The sequence below is a fragment of the Hevea brasiliensis genome, chromosome 8 (genome assembly GCF_030052815.1).
Source record: "Hevea brasiliensis isolate MT/VB/25A 57/8 chromosome 8, ASM3005281v1, whole genome shotgun sequence".
Taxonomy (NCBI): Eukaryota; Viridiplantae; Streptophyta; class Magnoliopsida; order Malpighiales; family Euphorbiaceae; genus Hevea; species Hevea brasiliensis.
The window spans coordinates 10547665-10572941 of record NC_079500.1 but is presented as its reverse complement, the minus strand read 5'-3'; the positions used below and the strand labels follow the sequence as shown (position 1 = coordinate 10572941).

The 25277-nt window shown below is 31.9% G+C and overlaps 4 protein-coding genes across 5 annotated transcripts; 2 read left to right on the top strand and 2 right to left on the bottom strand.

Annotated features, from left to right (window-relative positions):
• The first annotated feature begins 922 nt into the window (after positions 1-922).
• LOC110637939 (uncharacterized) lies at positions 923-2897 on the top strand. 2 transcript variants are annotated; one of them, XM_021788330.2, is made up of 5 exons: positions 923-1514; positions 1638-1712; positions 1921-2015; positions 2257-2459; positions 2630-2897. In XM_021788330.2, exons 1-5 carry the CDS (start codon positions 1297-1299, stop codon positions 2720-2722), a joined length of 684 nt encoding a protein of 227 aa, XP_021644022.2. In that variant the 5' UTR covers positions 923-1296; the 3' UTR covers positions 2723-2897. The 2 variants fall into 2 exon arrangements, with proteins under 2 accessions (XP_021644022.2, XP_058007243.1); XM_058151260.1 differs by having other exon boundaries at positions 977-1514; positions 1933-2015.
• Positions 2898-3051: 154 nt separating this feature from the next.
• On the bottom strand, positions 3052-11540 carry LOC110637938 (ATP-dependent RNA helicase DEAH11, chloroplastic). The gene is made up of 3 exons (XM_021788328.2): positions 10566-11540; positions 6767-9911; positions 3052-4498 (listed from the first exon to the last, which is right to left on the bottom strand). Exons 1-3 carry the CDS (start codon positions 11349-11351, stop codon positions 3276-3278), a joined length of 5154 nt encoding a protein of 1717 aa, XP_021644020.2. The 5' UTR covers positions 11352-11540; the 3' UTR covers positions 3052-3275.
• Positions 11541-17886: 6346 nt separating this feature from the next.
• LOC131182024 (classical arabinogalactan protein 1-like) lies at positions 17887-18213 on the top strand. Its single transcript, XM_058150647.1, has one exon. The coding sequence runs from the start codon at positions 17887-17889 to the stop codon at positions 18211-18213; it is 327 nt and encodes a 108-aa protein (XP_058006630.1).
• A 2204-nt stretch (positions 18214-20417) lies between these two features.
• LOC110649461 (classical arabinogalactan protein 1-like) lies at positions 20418-20690 on the bottom strand. Its single transcript, XM_021804040.2, has one exon. The coding sequence runs from the start codon at positions 20688-20690 to the stop codon at positions 20418-20420; it is 273 nt and encodes a 90-aa protein (XP_021659732.2).
• Between the last annotated feature and the right edge of the window lie 4587 nt (positions 20691-25277).

The window sequence follows — 25277 nt, the reverse complement described above, 5'->3', positions numbered from 1 at the left end:
GTTGGCTTCATTATGTTTGTTTGACTTTCTTGTTTGTTTTTGGATCCATGGGCCAAGGCAATTTATTAATGGGCCTGCACCCAATTACAATTCTCAAGTCCATCTAGTACAATTTTGGGCTAAGTCCATAAATCAAAATATTTTTAACAATTTTTTTTAACTACATTTAATTTGCGATGAGGCTTTAGAAATTTATTGGGTTTGTATTTATTTGTTTATATTAGTTAATTCTGATATGATACAATTATCTTCTTTAAAATAATATAATTTCTACCAATATGATAAATAAAAAAAAATTAATTATCCAATTTGGATAACACATTAAGTTTGAATCAAATTTAAGATTAAATGACAATTATGAATGAGAATAGATACAAATGCATTATTAAGGAAGAAGGTGGTTGTCCAATTTCATATGTGGATGAGCATATGAAAATGGGATTGGCCCTGTTATCAGAAACTCAAAAGAAACATGCTTCAATTCCAACAGATCAGGATATTATAGCTTCGAATAAATTTTTGCTTAAATTTAATTATTATTGATTCAAGACAATTATGAAACTAATATATAAAATAGATGATATTCACGTATATTTATATTATAGATTCACAAAGTTTAAGTAAATTTTTTACGTAGAGCCTTGAATTCCATGCATGGTAAGCAGCATCACTAGGCTAATCTATGTTTAAAAGTAAAGAATTATTTGGAAAAAAAAAAAAAAAAACAATGGGTTAATTAGATTAATAATCATGTTAATTTAGTGACTAAAATCATAACACTCACTTGGTAGGTATCAGATTTGAATCTTTACTTCTCTGCTTCATTTTAAAAAAAAAAAAAAAAAAAAAGCTAATAATGTTCGTTAAAATTGCAAAGAAGATATCCCAATAGTAATACCTCCTGTTCATTGGCTGGATCAAATTAAGAAAAGGCCGAGAAAGAAATCGAGGGTTTGTCTCATAATGCAAGAAAGTTACAAGAAGAAGCTAGAAATTCAATTTATACTAGGAAAAATAAAATAAAAGCTTTAGGAATTGGATTTCTTTGAGAAGCCATGAAAGAGCAAGAAGTTAAAGCTTGCAAGGAACAGAAGACATGCTTAGCTTAATAATTTTCTTTTCTTGTATTAATTTTATTTTTCTTTTGAGATATAACTGAAAACCATAGCGTCAAGTAACCAAATAAGCGAAACCCTACCTTAGCGTGACGGTGTTCTTCTTCCCCATTTTCTCACTTTTAGCCTTTTTATTTGACCTGCAAATGCAATTAGCCTATCTCACACAGCCATTTTCACCATGCTTGCTAAAGGAAGTTCTTGGAGAAGTTTTCTTCAACTATTCTATTATAGATACAGAATTTGTTGCTCTAGCAATGTTGCTCTTGGATACGGTTCTGCAGGTGCTATTGTAGCAGATAAGAAGATTGGTTTACATGGGTATTCAATGGATCAAAGAGGATTGAAGATGATGATGATCACTACCAATGGTGCAACAAGAAATCTTGATACCAACATGTAATCTTACATAAATATATCTTGATTTTTCATATTTTTTTTTTAATTATTGTTCACTTCATTTCTTTGATATATAGTTTCAAAGAAAATTTCTTATATTTGACTGTTTAATTATGAAACTAGGGTGAAGGTAAAGGATGATATGGGCAAAGCACCAGTACCACCAGTGGATCCTCCAAGGGCTAACTATGCTTCTTGGTATATCATATCATACTACATTTAAGAGATGTTACTATAATATTGTGTCTAAAAATAAAAATAATTACAATTTAAATACTAACTAATAAAAATGATTATATTAAAATAACTTAATTTTATCAATTCGGTTTGGATTTTCAATTATGATGGAAAATATATATATATATATATATATATATATATATATATACATGTTAAGAATGAACAGTATGGCTTGCAGGGCAAAATGGATGTTGGGCTCTATGTTATCTCTCATTCTACCATTCTGGAAGGAAAAATGGGAGAAACTGAAGATGATAGAAGGTACATATATCATGCATATATGAAAACAAACACTTACATATATAAACATCATTCTATCTAATTTAGTTGCACTTTTCTAAATTTTATTTTCTTTATATAATTAGAGAAAATTACCATTAGTAAAACTTTAATACCCACTCTGAAATGAAACATCAAAATTTCAAGTATTTATTATTAAATTAAAGTTGGAAAATATTATGTTTCCAAATTTCATTCACTTTTGAAACCTGGGTAAGTGTAGGTGAGGCAGAAATTGTTGGGGAAGAGGTTGAAAGTGTAGCAGCTGTAGTACAAAAGGCTGCAACAATGGCAGAAAACATATCAGCAGAGGTGGCAGAAAAACTTCCCGAAAATGGAAAACTAAAAGAAACTGCTGTGTTAATAGAGAGGGTTTCAAAAGCAACAGCTCATGATGCTCAGCTAACCAGAGATTTCATTCACAAGGTAACTTGCAAATTCTATCCCTTCTTTAACCTTACCATGCTCATACACAAAACTCATCAAAGCAAAAAATTCAACAAAAAAAAATTTCGATCTCCCACATTGATGCAATTTTACCAATTCAATCCTTTTGGACAATTTTGTTGACGGATTTTGTTTTTGATGGAACGTAGGTCGACAAGTTAAAGCACGACTTTGAAGACTTGGAAACAATGGTTGAACCTGTAATTGAAAAGCTTCTGCAACAAAAATCAGAAGGGAAGTAAAATTGAGAAAATTTACTTTTCAATGCACATGCAGATGCAATAGCAAATTACTCTCTTAACAAGCAGAACAAGGCTTTCCATTTGTTTTCCTCTGCAAAACACACTAATATGAATCTTTATCATTTGTATGTGTATTAAATAATTTGAAAAACTTACCTGATTTTTGTTTTGACAACCAGAGTTAGCAGATGAACTCTAATTCTAACTTCTTCCATTTAAACTCAGAAGCTAAGAAAGAAAGAAGACCTTTATACCAGCCAGAAAATTCAAGCTAATAATTATGGTCAGTTATATCGATCAAGAATGGAGATGATAACAAATCCTGTGCATTTGATTCTAAAATAATAAAAATGAAGAACTCTTAACTGGAGCAAACAACCGTCTGTTGAACTCAAGTGGTCATTGTTGACCAAGACGGCAGCTTGAGCCGAATAACAGTACAGAGTGAAAACCAATATACAGATGCTCCTAGATCACATACGCTAAGAATAGGTAGCTATATACATAAATATGTACAAGCAGGCAGGTTACCATTGTATAGTTGGCTTGGTCTTCATATGATAGTGAGATGTATAAGCCTCAAGTGCCCATAGCACTCATCACTGCTGCTAAAGGATTCTGAGCAGACCCAGCAGATATGCTTGCCACATCTGCACTCAATGTGGTTGCACCCGTCCACCTTCTCAATTATGTACCCGCATGCTGGACAGCTCTTAACATGCTCTTTTCCCTTGCACCAGTCCTTCAAGGACAAATCAGGATCCTCCTTGAACTCTTTGTATCTTTCACACGACACATATGGGTGATACTCTAAGTGACACCTAGTACATGTCTCTGCATAGCATGCTCCACATACAAATAGACCGCCAACCATCCCCGTGTCCGATACACGGTAAACAGAAGGACAGTCAGGTGAGGGGCAAAACCTGTAAAGGCCACCACTAGATGCAACAAATGCCCCCAAAGAGGCCCTGAAAAGGTCCTCTAACATTTCACATGGCAGAAGAGACTTCAAATCAATGAGCCAAATGTGCATCCCACAACCTTCACGGGCACAGCGTACAGGGAAACCATCATGTCTTCTCATTGCTGACTCCAACTGCTCAACCAAGCAAGACCTGCAGAACTTGTGTCCGCATGCTTCAAGCTGGTAACAGTCCTCAACTTCACACAAGCAAATAGGACAGGTAGTAGCTTCAAATTCAGGTTGGTCAGCAGCTCCACTGACACAAAGGGATCGTGCAAAATCATGAATTATATCCTCCACCCTTGGCCTGAGATCCCTCTTACCACTAAAAGAAATGACATGACGCCTTGTGTTAAGCATAAATGTAGCCTCAGGGAACTTCTCTTTTAGCCCATGCAAGTCAGGTCCAAATTTCTCAACTACTTTTTTCATAAGATCGTGAGGCATAAACCCACCTTGAAGAGGGATATTTATTTGCTTGTTATCGTGGAGAGCTAAAAGGGATTTTATGAGCTTGTGTTCAGCAAGAGCAATTTTGTTCTCTGGACCAAAGATCCTAACATTGAGGTTCTGCCTATCGAAGAGAATGTAAGTTCCAGTTTCCTTTTGCAGTGAATTCATAAGTAATCTGCCATCACTGGAGAAAAGATGCTGCAGAACTGCTTGGGTGAGGCTGCCATGATTTACCATCTTTCCATTCATTAGCTGCTCCAGTGGCCTCCTCAACTCTGCCACTATCTTTGTTGCATTAGCAGATATCTTCACTCTATAGGAGCCATTTTCATTCCTTTCTAAACGGCAATGCACACCTATAAAATCAAGATTATCAGTGCTAAATCATTTTAGTGGTAATCATGGTTCTATATTAAATAACAAAATTAAATTAAATTAACATTGCAAAAATGCCATTTCCAACTCAAATATATATTGTCCTAAAATCTAAGATCAGGTACAAGCCACATTGTTCCACTCCACAATTTTTTGCTTCAAATTACCCACACTAGCCAGCGAAAGTTGCTAGAGAGACCTAGAGAGAATCACCTCCTATAGAATGGGTGTATACAAAAAGAGATGAGAAACAAAAATAAAAGATTACACACATGACAAAACACACATCATCTACCAACTTAACAAAAAGACAATGTTGTAGGACCAATTTGCCAAACCCAAAACCATTAACATTCTGCTCCAGTTTATAATACACTAGTCTAATTTGCCCAACCCAAAAACATTAACACACTTGTCCTAAGCCTAAATCCCAGAGCACCAACAAACACAATGCATTCACCATTTCTGGATCTTAGGCCTTCAAACAACACAGACTGAACTCCCAAACATATCTACTTCTATAACAGCCTCTCTAAAATGAATCTGATTCAAACAGCCTCCTTGGGAATTCTTAGCCAAACTGAGCAATAAGTAACAGCACAAGTTTTCTTATTCATGATAACTGATCTTAGCCGTGAATTAAAACCTTACTACCAACTCAAAAGGATTCTATGGCTAAAGTATACACAGTTTATGGATGTAAAGAACACATCACAATTAAAGATATGTAGAAGATCAATTTTTTAGACCCTAAAAACTGAACAAGAAAAAAATTGAGCAGAAAAATTACAATGAATTTCAGAGATTGGAAACATACAAAAGAAAGAGATGTGTCAAACAAGCATTGGATAACAACATGAACATTCTTAAAAGCATATCAGTTTCGAATTTAATTCATCCCAACAAGGTACCTAAATATACAGTTAGTCATGATGTCCAAGATTTCTGCTTTTTCCATTTTCCTTTCTATAAGTTTGTGAGCAACTTATAGAGGGCTCCTCCAAAGTTTTTCCCTGTTTCTACCTTTGTTCCTCTTTTGATCTTTAATTTGGGCCACCCTGAATATCAAACTTGTATCAATAGTTATATTTCCTTAAAAATACGGTAGTCCAACAACATCAGAGCCCTTTTTAAGAGCAATCCCAACTAAAGGGGAACTAACCTAAAGATCATAATTAGTCTAGAAGCACACAGAGTTGTTGAACATGAAAGCTATAATTAGTCAATGTGAGAGTTGATGTTTAAACTTTTTATTGCTCTGCAAGACTTTGGTCTTCCAAAGCATCTATGGCAGTAAGGCCAAATTATAGCTTCCACAGTATGCTTTTTTAATTCTGTGCCCAAGAGTTCCAAGACCTTAGAAATTGGGCTTCTTTGTATGCATTTGAAGCAAGGATGAATCAAGTGGTTTCTCCTTTTATGTCAATAGACAGATTGACAGTGAAACCGACTCAACAAGTAGGGCCAGGGACCTGTGTCAGTCAGTTGACTCTTCCAACACCTCCCAAGCCTCAAACTCAGGACCAATCTTTCTAAAGCATGCTTTCCCTAATCAAATCCAATTATTAACTGATTCAGGCTGCAGCAGAAGTTCTATTAATACTTCCAATATTGACGGAAACTTGAGGTCCACCAACGAAGATTCTCAAACCTACACAAAGCTAAGAACAAAAGGAGAATGTTAACTATCCTAAATCGTCCTCAAGGCATAGACAGGCATCTATAAAATTTTCCTTCACAATATGAGGCACATGGTGCCTAAAAACCCCCTGGTGCCACTAATTTCAGCATAGACCAAGAATGGCACCGCTTGCCTCAACAGGCGAATAAAAAAATTATCCTGAAAACAAAAGTCACCAAATGTAGAATGACCCAGCTTAGCAGAAGTAGGCATAGAGCCAAGGTGTGTGTCTGTCATCATCCAAAGGACAGTCAGACAGTTGCCCATATTGCCCTGAAATTCAGGCCTTGTTCGATTATGCTTTCAACATCCCTGCCAGCACTTATATGAACCAGTCAAATAATTTCCTGGCAGATAGTCAAGAAAACTTGAAAAACTTTTTTTCCCAAAAAAAAAAAAAAGGAAGAAGGGGGGGCGGGTCGATAGGTTTCATCATATAGCATGCAACTTAAATGAAAAGAATATACATAACTTGCCATTTTGGAACAAAGGTAATTTGCATACTAGGTGGAAGCAGAACATCAAAAACATATACACAGAAGGAAATGCTAATTGAGAAAGGAATTACCAGGTCGATGCATAAACCCTTTGAGTATAGAGTTTAGCTGCCTCTCAATGAATGGAAAAACAGGAGCAGGGCATGATACAGAACTGTGGAAAACCTGCTGGCACTGCATTTTCTGCCATAAAAAACAACCAGCAAGTACCTTCCCTTGGATATGTTGCAGAGCTTTTGCAGCCTCCAGGTGTAGACTTCCATCAAAGGTGATCCAAGCCTTCATGAAAGTATCCTTTGGCTCAGGGGAAAAGACCTGAACATGACAGTAATTGCTCAAGGGACCCTGGTTAGGCATGAATGGAGCAATTTCCTTGAGAATTGCTTCCTCACAAGCACCAAGAGGAGGATTATTTACAGCATCTCCTCGTATCAGAAATACATCCAAAATTCTCCTACTTGTGGCAATTTGCAGAATTTCAAGAATTTCTAATTCAGTAGTATCTCTATCCAGTCCTCTGATAATAACACAGTTTATGTCCTTTGTGCTAGGCTCGCAATGAACTAGCCTGCCCCCAATCAGCAGATTAAAGCAATCTTCAACAACAAACATAGCATCATTCCTTTCACATCTGACAACCGCATACCCTTTGCTGTACCTTCGCGGCCAAGTGACTTTAGCTTTTAAAGCAGCAAATGATGATAATTTATTACTACCTCCAACAGATGATCTAGCAGGGGACAACTTAAGTGAAGAACCAGATAAATCAAACCCATTGAACTCTAGTGCTTTCATAGCGGCTTCAGGAGCAAGAAATGTCACACTGCCCCACTTCTCCATATGGTCACCATTCTGTCCACTTCCTGCAAATCTGTGAAAACTGCACACCCCAGACACTGATTTTTCAAAGAATGCCAAGACCTCCTTATCATCTGCACGATTTGCATTTGAGAGGAATACATCCACACTCAAATTTCTATTTTCCAATTCCATATGCTTAATTTCCGCACCAGCTCCAAAAAGTGCTACTGGGGGAGAAGCACCAGCCCGTCCCCTATGATACAAGCACTTCTCCAGGCATTCATTACTTAACAATTTTACTTCATATTCTAATGCATCAATAACAAGGCCATACACCTTTTGTATGTCTTGTATAGAGGCATATAATAGAATCTCATTATTATCCACATTGACTTCAATACCTATCCGCTCATCCATGCAATTTTTCTGTACATGAGACACAAGAGAAAGCAAGCTAGTATTTGACTTTCCACAGAACCTTCTTAAAACAGTACTGCCAAATCCGCTGATCACCCTCAAATGCAATTTTTTACTCTGCATCTTTGAGAGGTCAAATAAAGGAGGACTAAAGGCAGACAAACAATCAAAGTCAACAGCAGTAACACAGACCAGATATTGACTTGATATAGATAAGAGTTCACCAAAGACAACCCAGTTCGGCTTTTGACCATAAACTTGCAGTGAACATGAAGGATGCAGTTGAATGTATTCCCCACTAGAAACAACCTCATAACCAAGACGATCATATCCAGAGTACATGGCGACATTATCTGCTAGTGAAGAAAGTAAAATCTTCTTCATACTTTTATCATGGGCTGTAACAACATAAGGACTCCAACGCCAGTAAGTTGGGATAATGATGCTAAGTTCATGCTTTAAACAGTTCTCCAACTCCAGCACTGTGTCTTTGCATCTTCTCATAGTTTTGGCATTGATACTATTGTTCCAACACCACTTATTTCTATTATCTGGAGATACACTTTCCCACTCCCTGTACACAGTAAGCAATGTGAAGAGATCTCCATCACGATGGCAGAATTGTACCTTAAGGCAATCTGATTTTTGTTTGTCATCACTGGTACCAACTCTGCAAAATATGCTACTTGCATTTGCCATAACAGCGGCAAGAGCAACTCCTTCCATACGCAAACCATAACGGCAGCTTTCAAGAATAATCTTCCCAAGTCGGGGCTCCATACCCAACTTAACCAAGTAATGCCCGTCCAAAGTTAATTCAAAAGTATCATCTCTGTGGACAACAGCGCCTAACTGCACAAGGTTCCTGATGGCCATGTTAACTGCCTTTCCACTAGGAGCATCAATAAAATCAAATTCCAACACATTCTTAATGCCCAATGCAAGGATCCTCAAAACTGCAATACCAAGGTGAACTTTATGAATTTCAGGTTCTTGATGCAAATCCATCAACTGGTAATCAAGTTCTGAGTAAAGCCGGTAACATTTGCCAGGTCCTGTTCGACCAGCACGACCAGTTCGTTGTTTAGCAGAACTCTGGCTAATCTTGGAAACTCTGAGGACATTCATGCCAGAGGTAGGTTCAAATTTGCTTTCCTTAACCATTCCAGAATCAACAACATACCTGACCCCAGGAATAGTCAAGGATGTTTCTGCCAAATTGGTAGCAAAAATAACTTTTCTCTTCCCTGGATAATTCTGGAAAACGTGACTTTGCTCTTCATGGGAAAGCTTTCCATGTAATGCCAATGAGATTGCAGAGGGAGACTGAAACTTTTCACAGGCCCATTCTACCTCCAGCTGAGAAGTCAAAAACGCAAGAATCGCCCCCTCTTTCTCTTCTTGATGGATCTCCATTGCCATCTTAACAACATCAGAAACATATGGAGCAATAGAAATGGGTAACGGACCAGAAGAACCTATGGAGGGACCAGGAACATAATTGATTTGAACAGGAAAGCTTCTCCCAAACACATGAAAGGTTCCACAGCCAAAGAAGTATTCTGACAATTTGCTGGCATCAACTGTTGCAGACATTATAATAAGCCTTAGGTCATGCCTCTCAATAAGCAATTCTTTAATCAAGGCCAAAAGAAGATCAGTATTCAAGCTTCTTTCATGGGCCTCATCTACGATAATGCATGAAACTCCAGACAAAGTCTTATCTTTCATAAGGTGCTGCATTAGACAGTGATCAGTCATATATATTACCTTTGAATTAAGAAACTGTGCAGATGAATATGTTGGATAGCAGACAATTGAATTATCCTCATAACATCCAATGCTTTCTTCACCAACCCTTTTTGCCAGGTAAATTGCAGCAATTTTGCGGGGCTGAGTACACAAAATTGAACCACTGGAAGCAACACCAGAATCAGCAAGAAACTGTACCAACTGCGTACTCTTTCCTGAACCTGTCTCTCCAATCAAGACTATCACCTGTAAGAAATGATAAAAATGACCAAAATTCTATTGACACTTAAAAGAACTTTTAAAAGTTTCCTCAGGAATGTAACATTATAACTAGAATTTGTTCAAAGTAGACAAATAGACATTTGTCAAACAGTATAAAGGTAGATCGATAAACACCATTATCAAAGTAAGTTTAAATATATATATAAACTGGCCCTCTACCAAAAATTATAGACCAATAAATTTAAATGTATTCGAACAAAAAGAAATAGAGAAAGGCCAAAAAAATACAGTAAGAAAGACAGCTCTATATCCCTATATAGAAAAGGCCTAAAAAATACAGTAAGAAAGACAGCTCTATATCCCTTCTTAAGTTTCAATTACAATAGCCAGTTAATACATTCCTTTCCTAGAGCTATAAAAGCCAAAGGCCTATAACAAAGTTCCCGTAAACAAAAGAAACTGTCCTAATTATCATCATCAAGTTGCCAATTACAGAATAAGCTTGATAGGGATGGTAGAAACTACAGCACCACCATAATCATACACAAACAGTCAATAGACATACAAAAACACATCAAAAACTAACTAAATTTAAAATCCAATATCAAACCAGAACGTGCAATGAATTAGGAACTGAAAATTCTTCAAAGCAAACATTTCAATTAAGACCAAAAATACCTGCTGCAATTTTATTTGCTGCAAAATCCCACTCCTATTACCATATATGGGCAACCCATCTTCAAGACGCCTAGACTCTCTCAATAGCAAACTATGTATTTTACTCCAATTAAAACTATTCCCTTCTTTAAACCCCAAAACTGCCAACTCCTCAACCTCCTTCCCGTCCAGATAATCCGTTACACACCTGACTGCACACTTAAACTCCTCAATCCTAATCATAATTCGATTCATCTCCTCCACCAACTGCTTATTCCTTGCCTCAGCCTCACTAAAAGCTTGAAGACCCCTAGCCTTCCTAAGAAAGCTCGCAACTTTCTCATTCTCAACAGACAAATCATTTACCTTCCTCTCCAATTTCTCGACAGACTCCCCTTGCAGAAGCTTCTCTACATACAATTGGAACAAACTTCTCACTCTCTCATTAAAATCATCGTCGAAACTAAAATCAACCACCGGAGTAAACAAATGGTCCCCTGCAAGCCGGCGCTCCCAAAGGGAAACGACGGCGTCGAGAGCGTCAACCTGCTGCTCAAAAAGGAGGCTGGCGGCGAGTGTTCCAGAGGTTCTGATGTAAAATCTGCAAGGCATGGGGTAGCATTCTGAAATAATAGAGTCAATTGAAGGAGTACAGTCACCACGGTGGTGGTTGGAAAGGAGTTTGACAACAAATAAACGTTTTTGGGATGGGCGTTGGTTGTCATAGTAAGGACGGTGGTTGGAAAGCGGAGGAGGGCGGAATTGGCGGTGGCGGGACCGCTGGTAGCTGTTGGAGAAGGGAGTCATGGTGTGGAGTGAAGTGAAGAAGAAGAAGAAGAAGAAGAAGAGTAGAAATTTGGAACCCTAGAAGAAGAAAAAACCATAGTCGGATTGAATTGCTAAGGAGACTGATCGTAATCTAGATCATCGCAGCGGTTCTCTCTCTCTCTTTTAGATTTTCATGCAATGCAGCAATTGGCTGCTCAGCTTCCTACAGGGGCAGAATAAATTGACTCATTAGTCATTACAGACTGACCCCCACTACCCAAACAGTTGGGAATATTTATAAGCTACGCTCATGTATAGCTGCATCTTGCACCTTTGCAACTCTTTTTTTTTTTTAACCGTAAATATATTAGAGAAATTATACAGTACCACCGTTGCTCCAAATCAGCATTTAATATTAAATAATAAATAAGTGATAACTAAATACATAATTTATTTTTTTTTAAAGAATTATAAAAAATTATAAATTTTTGAAATTTATTTATATAAATACATCCAGAAATTTATATATGTTTACATTTTCACTCTGAGTTAAATTATTATACAATATAATATAATTTATATAAATTAAGTCTTTAAATTTTCACATCAATAATAAATGTGCGTGTATATACGTAATTTATATATATGAATTAATATATCTTTTAATTTTACTAAAAAAATATATTCTGTTCTTAAATATATAAATTGCTGTCAACACCTAACCCATGTGAGAGAGCTACCCCAAACTAAGCAGAAGATTACAAAAGCATGTCTTCTCCTACCTTAAGGCAGGGGAAGCAAATAGTACCCTGCCCTTCTGGGCTAGAGAGGCAACACAGAAGGGGAATCTCGACAAATTCAAGAGAAAGAAAAACAGGGAAAACTACAATATTTGAGAGAAAATTCTCTCTAAAATAAGAGAGAGAAAAATCTTATTTTTTCTACCTGCTCATGACTAATTTTAAGGTTGAAGAAAAAAATATAATTTAAAAAATATGGTATTGAAAATATTATTAAAAATTTGTTTAAAATTATTTAATTGTTAAAATTTTTATAATTAAAATATATCAATTTTAGTTTTAAATTAACTTTTTAATTAATATATTTTAAAAAAAATTTCAACAACAACTCTAATAATAATATTAAACAAATTTCAAGTAATTAATAGTAAATTTTAGAAAATAAAATTGACATATTTTGTAATATTAACTTTAATTTTATTTTATTAATCTAGGTCATTAATTATTAATTTTATTATTAATATATTCAATAAATTTGAAATATATATAGTTGATAAAGTGGTATTGAGTTGTATTTGACCATAAAAATTATTGAATTGAACAATGCAAACATGCATTTAATTAAAAAAAAACTTGTAAATTAGTTATTAATAACTGAAATAATAATTTAATATTAATAATAAATTTGTTTTAATGAAATTTTAGAATCCCAACTTATAGTGAATTAAATTCAAACTCTTACCATTGTTCTCTTATCATATGAGAATTTATACTTCTAAATCTAATTTGTAAAATAAAATAAAAAAAAATTGTGCAGTGTTGCTCTTTCTTAATTATATGTCTTTATAAGGACAAAAATTAATTAATTTATGAAAATTAATACGTGTAATTATATTGTTAATCTATCTATGTATTTATCTATTATTATAATTATTATTATTATTATTTAAAGTTGGTAGATTTTTTTTAATATTATCAGGTGGTACTTACTATATATAGATTGTTATAATTTATAATTATCATAATTATTATATTTTATATTAAATATATAATAGTTATTATCTTTTATATTAAGTATTTATTTTTTTAATTTAATTTTTTTATTTTCTTTTTAAAAATCTCTATCATTGCCATTATTGCTTCAATTTTAATTACTAAATGATTATCTTTTTTAATATTTGATTGTCAAATCTCAAAGTCTCATAATTAAATATATTATTTAAAAATATATTATATGTTTAATTTATAAAAAATAATAATATTATTATTTTTCTTTAATATATACAAAATAAACAGTTTCTTTTTGTAACACCATAAATTTTAAATGTATTGTTTTGTGAGTAATATTAATATTTTTATTTTATTTAAATTTTAGGAAATTATTTGAAATTTTTCAAATTTTAGAAATCGGGTTCGATTTTCTAAAAATATAAACTTTGATGATTTTTAAAAATTAATTTAAAAACCACGTGGCAAAACTAAAAATATATTTCGAGTCTACGAATTTTTCTGAGTTTTCTAGAATTTTTTCAGAATTTTTGGGCCTCGTTTTCGGTCTCAAGGCAGAGTAAAAAATTCAAAATTTTATATCCTGAATCGAACTGGCCGAATCGAACCGGACCGGATCAGACCGGTCGAATTGGACTGGCCCTTTTTTTTCGTCCTTGTTCTCCCTCGCGCGCCCGACCTCTCCTCCTTCCCTTCCCGTTTTCTCTCTCCTCCCTCACCCCCAGGCCGCATCGTCGCCTCCCCAGCCACCTCACCTCGACGGGGCGCCGCTCCACCACCTCCCCACAGCCTTCCGACACTCCAAGCGGCCGGAAAACGGGCGCGAAGACCACCCGACGCGCGCACGCCGTTTCGTCTTTCCGGTCGAAATCCGGCGGATCCGGCCACCGATTGGGCCGGGTCTTGTGTCAAACACCATCTACACCTCGAGAGCTTTCTATAGACACAAAGAACACCAAAATCCATTAAGCGGTTTGTCCAATTTTTGTCCGGAAAGTTTTAGCCCATTTTGACTTTTGGGCTAGATTTCTCGCAAACCGTCTACCCCACAAGAAAACCAAGAGTACCAGAGCGCTCCACTCGTCGAGAGCTTTGTGGCAATATAAATTTCAAAATTTTGCGACACCGTTTTTTCAGTGGGTCCCACGAAATTTCGTAGTATTTTTTCCGAGTATTAAATGAGCGTAGAAAATTTCGTAAAATTTATGTACTAACTCCCGTATTGTGGGCTTCGTGTAGGTATCTTCAATTCGCAGAAATTCGACAGTTGTCCGGGTCTGTGAATTTCTGGCCAGACAGACCGGCTACCAAAAAAGTCTTAGAATTAGATCGAGATTTTAGTTGCCCCACCGTTGTCAGACGTCCCGAGCGCGTTCCCTATATCGGAATCGGCATAGGTAAACCTGAACCTTACTTTTTCGTAATTTTCTAGTGCTTAAATGGGATTAAAAATCCATAAAATATTCGTGGTAGCTCAGAAAATTATGATTCTTTTTGCATTAGCCTAGTAATATTACTAAGAACCGCAGGGCAAAGTTTTAGAATTTTTAGAGTTTATTTGGGTAGTTTTTGCAAAAGGATCAATTATAAGGACTAAACTGTAATTTTACATATTTGACTATTTGGATGGGCCCAGGAGAGGCTGTGTGATATGATTGAGTTGTGGGTGTATAGTTGGTGGATATAGAAGTGTGTTTTAAACCCATTTGCAGGTTAGGTAAGTCCTAGGTATAGGGGAAACTTTGCTGGATTTTCGGCACGACTTAGGACGTATTTGGTCTTTTCTTGGTTTGTATTGAGTCAATCGTATTAAATAATTGTAATAAAATTGTCAGGTGAGCCGGGACAGCCTTCTTCCTCCGCCAAGTCACCACAGTGACTGCTGTCAAGTCTGTGAGTAAAATATTAATTTTAATTGTAATTTCGATATTATTATATGTTCAAGCATGCCCATGCATCACTTATATGTATATATCTATGTAGTTAAACTCTAGGAACGTTTTATGTTGCATTCACAACTGTTAAAGTGCCATGGATGTTATTGTGGTAATTTGGAGCAGTGTGCGTGCGTTGGCGTGCGTGTGATGTGGTGTTGGCTATGAATAAGATGGGTAGACACGGCCTGAGATCTTCGCTGGGACCCGGTCCTTCGGGGTAGACACGGCTTGAGTTCTTCACTGGGACCCCGATTTGGTTTATTAAGCGAAAGTCCGGCTTGAGTTCTTCGCTGGCACAGGTTGGATTAAAGAGAGCTGTATAGGGGATCAACTCCCATATATTTATGATTTGACATTACTGGGGTGTGTGAGTACTCCAAATTACCTTTTTACTATTATGATGTGAAAATATTGCTGATGTTGCATTTCACTCTACAGGGTGCATTAGCTTTAGATAGTTATAGAGATTATGGTTAAAATTGATATTTTACTCTCTGAGTCGAACGCTCACTCCTGTTCTTTATTTTTCAGGCTACAGGAGGATTTTTATTGTGGTTAACATGTTTTTCTCCTTCGCAAATTATTTATTAATGTTTGTGTAATTCTATCAACTCCTATAATTTTCGCATGTGTTATAAATATTTATTTGATTTGAGTCTGTAATATAATTATCATGTTGGACCTGTAAATTTATTATTATATGCATGTTTGATAAACTGGATGAGGGAGCTGAGCTCCCATTTATTTTTATGACATTTGAGCATGTGGAGGGTGAGCTGAGCTCCCCAGTTGATTATATATTGTGTTTATAGGTCGGGTGAGTCAAAAACTCCCCGTTGAAAGATCCACTTTATAGCCGGACTCTGTCCGATTGAATTCTTGAAATTGGGCCCAAATGGGCCTTAGAGTTGGGTTAAGGAATAGTTAGGCTTACTACAGATCTCAGAGGCTTTAGGGTGGCCCAGGTCCTAGTGCCGGTCCGGCCCATAGGTTGGGTCGTGACACTTTTGTATTGTCATGTGCTCATATTTTCTCTCAGTATTGACACATGGCACTTATCATATAAAAATTATTATACTTTATAATTATAATCATTATTGTCTTTTATGTTAAGTATTTAATTTTCTTTTTTTTTTAATTTAATTCTCTTTAAGTATATTTATTATTGCTATAATTGACTCAATTTTAATGATTAAATGATTATTTTCTTTAACAATTGATTGTCAAATCTCAAAGTCTCATAATTAATTTATTATTTAAAAATGTATTATTATTTTTTAAATTTATAAAAAATGGTATAATATTATTTTTCTTTAATATTCATACATCTCATAATATGCATATTTTTATCATGGATCATTTCTTTTTCAACTCTTAATATATTTATCGAATATAATTAATCTTATAATATTCATGAATAGATTTTTACTAATGTTGGTTGAATTAATTTTGGCGCATTGATAATTTAATTTAAAATTAGATAATTCAATAAAAATTAAATTTAAATTTTTATATTTATTAATTATTATATTTGGTAAAAATATTTAATTTCAAAATTATATATATATATATATATATATATATATATATATATATATATATATATATATATATATATATATATATATATATATATGAAAAAATTAGATATATTGTTTCTTAAATTTTTTTAATATTTCATTTTATTATAAAAATTTAATATCTTAAACTTAATAAAAATAATTTCAAATTGTGTTATAAAATATAAAATTTTAAATATATTATACATAGCACACAAGCATTCAACTCGTTGATAAACACTGGAGTGGTTGACATGAAAATATATTAAATATATATAAACATTGATTTTCCTTCCTTTTAATTACATATTCAAAATAATCAAATGTGTCATTTAATGTGTTAAAATTATCAAGAAAATTTCCATTTATTGTTACAGATTTTTGCCTTAATTATTTTGTTATGCAATTTGGATTTTTCTTTTTCTTTTTTCCATTTTTATGTTTTAGCCAATTTAGGTAGAACATCCAGGAAATTATATATATACCTGTAATTTCTATGTTTTCCAAAACAAGCTCAAATCCCTAATAGCTAATTAATCCCTAATACCTGTAATTTCCTCTCAAAAATTAATTATAAATAATATTTCACATAATGAAATTTGACTTGGCCTCCATCATAATATTAATTATTTTACTGGCTATTAATTATTTTAATAATTATTAATTATTAATTATTAATAATTAATAGACAATAATTAATTATTTATATAATAATTAAAAATAAAAATATTTAATAAAAATAATTATACCATTTTATTGATTTAATTGAAATATTCTTTTAATTTTTAAAAATTATTAAAAATAATTTTTTGACTCAATATATTATATATTATTTAATAAATTAAATGATATAAATTCCAACTCGACCCAAAACGGCTCGTTTTAATTTGTTCATACCCTTACTATAATTATCATCATTCAAGAAATTAAATTAATTAAAACAATGTGTGGTCCTGTCAATTGAACCCAACCCAATCTCAATCCCCAATTTCCATTTTCGACCGTTACAAAACAAGTAATAAAGAAGGAAAACGAACAAATTTCAACGGTTATGATTAGTTGTATATTCAGAACGACACCCCACGTGTACGTTCATGATTAACTTACAACTGTACTTTGCTGTTCATTTCATCCATCAACCCTATCTATAGAGAAATTTCTATGCATGAGTTGTGCACATTCATCTCCCTAATAATAATCATACTCACCATCAACCTTAATGCAAGTCACCGTCTCACTGCTATAAATACTCACTCTGCTCCCTGTTTCTTTTCAGGCTCACACTTGGCAATCTCTTCTCCTCGATTTCGTTTGTAGAATGGCATACGCAATGATTATTTTGCTTGCACTGCTGGTGGGATTCGCCATGGGACAATCTCCGGCACCGTCGCCCAGCCAATCTCCGGCGACTCCACCACCAGCTGCCTCTCCTACTCCTGTTCCTCCTGTTGAACCACCTGCAGCTGCACCTTCTTCTCCTCCTAATCCTTCTTCTCCTCCTCCATCGTCATCTTCCCCAGCTCCGTCTGGCCCTCCTTCAGCGCCCAGTCCACCAGCTGAAGTTCCTGGTCCGGCAGCGACAGGCGCCGTTTCTAGCAGATTATCGATGGTTGGATTGATAAGCGTTGGGTTATTGGGTGCCGCTTTTGTTATTTAGAATGCTGCAGGGTAATTGATGATGGGGTAGCTTCAAAACCCCAACCTCCTTTTTTCTGATTATACTTTTCTTGTATGGAGGGATTATTTCTATTTGTTTATTGGATATTTAATTTTAAAGCCATATATATTTTATTTTAATTAATTAATTTTTTTATTTTGACAAAAAAATAATAAATTATAATATTTTTTTAATTTTTAATCAAACAAAAAGAACAGTGGCAGGGATTGTCCACAAAATTTGGGATGCCAAACTTAAATTTATATTTAAAATTTTCTTATATTATATAAATTATAAATGTGATAATTTATAAATTCACAAGTAATAATAAAATTAAAAAAAGCAAACAGAGTAATTATAAATAAATAAAATTTTAAAAATCAACTATAATTTAATAAATATTCGAATGTGAATAAATTTCGTTGTTGTAATTGTAAAAGTAATTATCTAAGTAAATTTTATTCCTGCATCAATTTATTTATTTATTTAAATAAATAAATATAATATAAAAAATTATAAACAAAAATAAAAAAAAATGAATTTTAATTACCAGATTTTTTCCGTTCTACAAATTTCTTCCAAAATTTTCAACCTTTTCTTTTAATTTCACACTTTTTTCCTCTGTTTTTACTATTTATAAGCTCTATTCTATCTAGAATTCAATTTCCAAGCAGAGTCTATTATAAAAATATTTTATTCTAAATAAAGTCCAAAATCCTCTTCTTTGACAGTATAACTCGGTATTTTGTATATCATATTAATTATAGATTGTATGCATGTGTGGTTTTTATAAAAATGAAGACCTTAATAAAATTATCATGAAAAAATAAGCATTTATTCTCGTCATTGAATTGTGTGTATGTGTCTATCTTTGACAAAAAAAAAAAAAATAATGCCCTCGAGTGAAAACAAAATGTGAGACTTAGTGCCTGGTGTGGTCCTGATTAAGGTCCGCGAGTGTGGACGTACCTAAGACTGATCTTTCGAGATCCCATATTAGTGGTAGACAGTATGCGTGTATGATTTATATAGAAATAAGAATCTCATTATTTTAATAAGCGTCTATTTTCGTCACTGAATCATGTGTGTCTATCTTTAGAAAAAAATATATATATATATAACTTTTTGATACTATTCTATTTAAGGTTAAAGTAAGAGAATGACAAAATGTTGAATTTAATTTTTATATGTATTTGTAGTTAATTTTTAATTTTTTTTATCTAAATTAGTTTAGAAATTTTAATTTAATTTAACTTAATAATTAAAATTTATAAGTAAAAAAATAAAAAGTTTAATTTCTTTATGTTCTTTTTTTTTTTGCATTAAATTGAGTTTAAATTGAAATTTTTAAGTTAAATTTGACAAAAAATAAAAAATGAGTTAAATTAAAATTTTCAACAAATATAAGAGTGTAATTTAATTTTAAACCGTAAAAGAATATTTGGTAAAAAAAGGTGTGAGATTATTAATATAATATAAAATTTAATTGGTCACAGTAGAGTAGAATAGATATAGCAATGAATAGGGTATTCACGAAAATTATTCTATCCGAATTCGAATCTGAATCCGATTAATATTATCGAAATTCGAACTCATTTCAAACCCACTTAAAATTTATTCTCAACTACCCGAACTCGTCCAAAACTCAATTATTATTATCGAAAAAAAAAACTTGAACCTATTTAATTTTATATATTTTAATTGATATTTTATATAAAAAATTATTTTAATTAATAATTTATATTTTAAAATTTTAATTATTTCATAAAATATTTAAAATTCATTTCATATAAAATAAAATATATAAAAATTTATAAATATTATTGTAAATATATATATATTATTTAATTAATCATTTATATAAACAATTTTTAGTAACGGATAATTAATATATAAAATTTAAATATGATCCGAACTCATTACAAATATTATTTTTTAAACTTAAATCTATTTTAAAATCAATTATATAATTTATAAACTAGTTCTATAAAAATTCAATTGAATTGAATTCGGATAAAAATTTTGATCCGTTGCTATCTATAGAGTAGAAGTCTAAAGATTGGTCATGAAGCGTTTATTGACACTGTTTAACAACAAAAAAGACTAAGAAGTTGAAGAAATTATTAAAAAAAAAAAAAAAAAACCTTCGTCATGCTATAAATAACAGTAAGTCATTACCCAATAGTCGTGTGCATCGACTAACTCTACATCACCAAAACGGCAGCGAAGAAGCCAGCAGGCACGTTTCCAGAAATAGCAAATCTGTTCGAAACGGCGCTGTTTTTAGCTGGTGAAGGAGCTTGAGATGGCGGGGCCGTGATTGCTGATGGAGGAGGAGAAGAAGGAGAAGAATTTGGAGAAGCAGAAGATTCTGGAGTACAAGGAGGAGGAGGAGGAGGAGGAGGAGGAGATTGAGCTAATGCGGAGGTCAAGAACATTGCCATTATCATCAAAACGACAGCCCTCGAGCAAGCCATTCTGACGGAGGTGAAGACGCAAAAGTTGCAGAGACTAAAACTTGATCGCTAAAACAGAGTCAGCTTGACCATGGAAGGGAGGGGGGAAACGGGTATTTATAGAGCGTGTCCCCTTAAAGATTTCGTAGTTAATAAGTTAATTTTACACCGTTGGATTAGCTAGAACTTGTTTAACACGACTGTCATCAAACGATGAGTGGTGTTTTATTTTTTCTTAATTTTTTTCAATTGGTATAATAATTATTTATTGCACATTATGTAGTGTGCAGTAAATTACACTCTTACAAAATTAAAATTAAAAGTTTTTTTTTTCTAAATAACTAAAACACTATTTATATAATTTAAATATCAAAAAATTCTATAAATAAAATGGTGGTAAATTCTTTTACATGGAATTGGGTTAAATAGAGAACGTCAATCAAAAACCTCGAGCCTTGAATCTGAAATAGAGATGGCAACGGATAGGATACCCGTGAAAATCACCTTCCCTGATTACGACCTAATTAATTTTCTAAAATTTGAACTCGTCTCAAACTAGATTAAAATCTATCCTTAATTATTCGAACTCGTTCTAAACTCAATTATTATTATTCGGAAAAAACTTAACTCATTTAATTTTATGTATTGTAATTAATAATTTACATTTATAAATCTTATTATAAAAAATATATATTTTATAATTAATTAAATATTTATATAAATAAATTTACATAAAAGATATTCAATTTGGACAATACTTGTCCAAATTTAATCTAAATTCATTATGAATATTATTTTTAAACTCAAATCCATCTTAAATCCAATTACATACGATCAAAACTCATCTTATTAGGATTTAGTTAAATCAAATACCCGTAAAAATTTAATTTATTACTATCTCTAATATAAGAGCTATGACAATTATACATAGAGAGGCTTATTTTAAAAAAAAAAAAATTTTAATATTATTTTATATTAATTTTATATGAGAATGTGTTTAATAATAATTATTAAATTAAATATATTTATTTAAATTTATATATTTATTATATTTAATTTAATTTAATTTAATTTAATAATTAAAAAATTCACATTCACAAACGTCAAGTTATATTAGTAAGCCCTTTAATACATGGAGGGCCCCAGTCCGTGTTTGGGGTGGCTTAGGACTTTGTACGTGGTTATGTGGGTGGCCACAAAGAAAGAGTTGTGCATGGGCCACAGCCTTGCGTGTGGAATTGATATTGTAGTCACAAGGGGTCGACAAATAAAAATTTTCGAGTAAATTTTAGGATATGTTTGATTTAACTGTTTAACATTTAATAATTATTAATTTATAATAATTATTATTATTTATTAATAATTAATAGTTGATAATAATTTATTTATGTTAAGTATTTAATAAAATTATATTTAATGATTACTGTTGATATATAAAATTACTAAATTTTTTCAAAAAATAATTAAATAACTTTAAAAATATAGATAAATTAATAAAGTAATTATTATTATTGATAAAGAAAAAACTTATAATTAATTTTAAGTTTTTAGATATAAATAAATATTTTTTATTTTATGTTATTAATAAAAAATATTTTAACAAAGTTAAAATGAGTTAATTAAAATATTAAAATTATAAATGAAAATATAAAAGTATTAATAATATTAATTTTTTAGTTACATAAAAAATGATAATATGGTTAAAATAAAAAATCAAATCAAATCAGATCAGCCGTTGAAAAACAGCTCTAAAAATAGAGCTGATACAAACTGCAATTGATGGGTATCATATCAGCTATCTATCAGCTGTCAGCTTCAATTTTTTTAAATTTACGAAAAACTCTAATTCACCTGTTTTGATATCTATCAGCTATCAACTGCATCCAACAAGTAAACCAAACACTCCTTGAAATGTGTATAAACACCTGAATAATAAAAATTTAAGTGATTAAAAAAATAAATAAAAAAAATACAGAAACTAACTCATATTTTGTAAAATAGGATAATAAGATAGAAATATTAAATAACAATTTTCTTATATTATGTTATGATCAAATAATACCCTTGGATTTTTTTTAGGCAAAAGGTTTATTTAGACTCTTAAAATTTTGATCAATAGTTATATAAATTAAAGTGTTTCGAGGTCTAATTAAGCCCCTCAACTATTTAAAACAATATTTTTAAATCTAAAATTAAGAGAGGCAAACAGCGTGTAACTAGAACTTGAAACATGTACACAACTAAAATTCCCATATTTTTACAGAAAAGCATGGAGCATTTCTTTATATTTTCTATTCCATTTTCACACTTCCAATCACCAAAAATTTTCACAAAATTGAATTTTAAAAACCATATGACTTATGAAGTAGTGCAACATACGAGAAGGCACTTGAGTTCCTCTCAATTTTTGCATTCAATATCAAGTTTCATTTAACTCATTAAAAATTTAAGTAATTAACAAAAGCAAATCAAGATCAAATATAATCTTTAAACCTTTCAACAGCCAAACAACTATGATGTAATACAATTATGAAAATGGTTAAGGAATAAGCTAAAGTTCAACAAATTAGCAAATGAATTTCTCAAATGACACAAAATAAGCAAACAAAGATGAAAAAGAAATCTAAATCATCCCACATCAAGCACGACAACAATGTCAAGATTCACAACACAAATTGATACATTGGACAAAGAAATCGAAACAAGTGAGAAACCATACCATGAAAAAGAGAAAACCCACATTGCTAAGTGAGATTAAATAGAGTTTGAGCGCTGAGTGAAGTATGGAATTACAAATCCTTCTGAGGAACTAAAACAAGTTTGTCATCAAATTTCTAATAGGGGCGTGCTGCATGAGCATCAAAACTTAATGCTTTTTTTCATGTTTTTATTCCATTGCAAAGTATTTGTAAGGAAAGAGAGAAGGATTCCTTTATGTTTTTCTCAGGACCCAAATTATTTATCCAAATGCAGAGGCAGAAATGAGATGCTTTGGAGCAAGATGGGCAAATGGGTTGCTTGGAGCCATTGCTAAGGTTTTAGAGGATCCACTTTCATTCTATAACTAATGGGTTTTGATGTTGTTCATGTAATGTTGCTCGTTAGAAAAGAAAAAGAAAGAGAAAGGGAAATGAAGAAGAAATTAGAGTTGAATTCTTCTGTAACTAATAGGTTTTGATGCCCATGTAATTATAGGGCAAGAGTCAAGTTGATTAGATGAAACAGATTGACGGAAAGATGTGAAAAGAAAACAGAATCCGTGAGTCACATGAGCCTTGGGTTTAATCTAGACTAATTTAAAATAAGTTAGAGATATGTGGTTATTTTAAAAAGTTGAAGGGTTTAATTAGACTAGAGGTGAGCATTCGGTTCAAACCGAATCGAACCGAACCGAATCGAATTAAATTATAAAAATCGAATCGTAAATTGTAGAAACCGAATCGAATCGAAATGGGTGAAAATCGAATCGAACTGAACCGCTCTATTTCGGTTCGATTCTGTTTAAAACGATTGGTTTGATTTTTTATTGATTTTTTAATTTAGACTTGATTTTTAAGTTATTTGGTCTAATTTTAACTTTGGTTTGAACCTAATAACCATTAATCAATGAAATTAAACAATTAATATATATAAAATTAAATATAATTCATAAATTTTCTATAAAAATAAATCAATTCAAAAATCGATTTGGTTCGATTTAGTTTGATTTGACTATATAAATTACTATTCAGTTCGGTTCGGTTTAACTAATTTTTTTTCTCTTCAAAACCGAACCGAACCGAAATAACTGAAATTTTTATAATGTAAAACCGAACCGAACTGATTAAATTTTAAAATCGAACCGATTGAACCGAATTGACTCTGTTCGGTTCAATTTTTCAGTTTGAATCGAATTCTGGTCAGCCCTAAATTAGACTATGAAATACTTTAAAAATTTATATAGTTATTGAGTTAAATTTTAAGAGTCTAAATAGGTCTTTTGCTTTTTTTTTTTTTTAATGGTGGATAATCTTGAAGTTATATAGGTTGATAGAGCGATTTGATTAAATGTGGAAATTTAATGAAAATAAAAATTAGTGGATGTAAAGTACTTTACTTTATGTTTGAATATAAAGAAATAAATATTTGAATTTAATTTTAGAGTAAATTATATGAATGGAAGTTGATTTATTATTTATTTCATTTGATTTATAAAATATGGTTGAGAATTCATTTAAAATGGATTTCTAATGATAACTTTTCTTAAAACATTTCATTTTTTTTTATAATCAATTAAAAAAACGAATATCATTTTCATCTAAAATTATATTATTTAGATATGAAAATAATGTAAAAAAAAAAAAATTAGATTCCTTATCATATATATATATATATATATATCAAAGAAGAAAGTAATTAAGACTTTATTTTATTTTTACAGTAAATCAAAAGTTAGCAAAAAAGTGTGGAATGTGTCCCCAGCAGATTATTTTTTTTATTGTAATAATTAAACTTCTAAATATATATTTGTTAGAGTTCCGAGTTCAATTAAAATTAATAAATTAGATAAAAATAGAAAGTTTAATAGAATTTAAATTATGAAATTTAATAATTAGAGTCCTAAAAGGA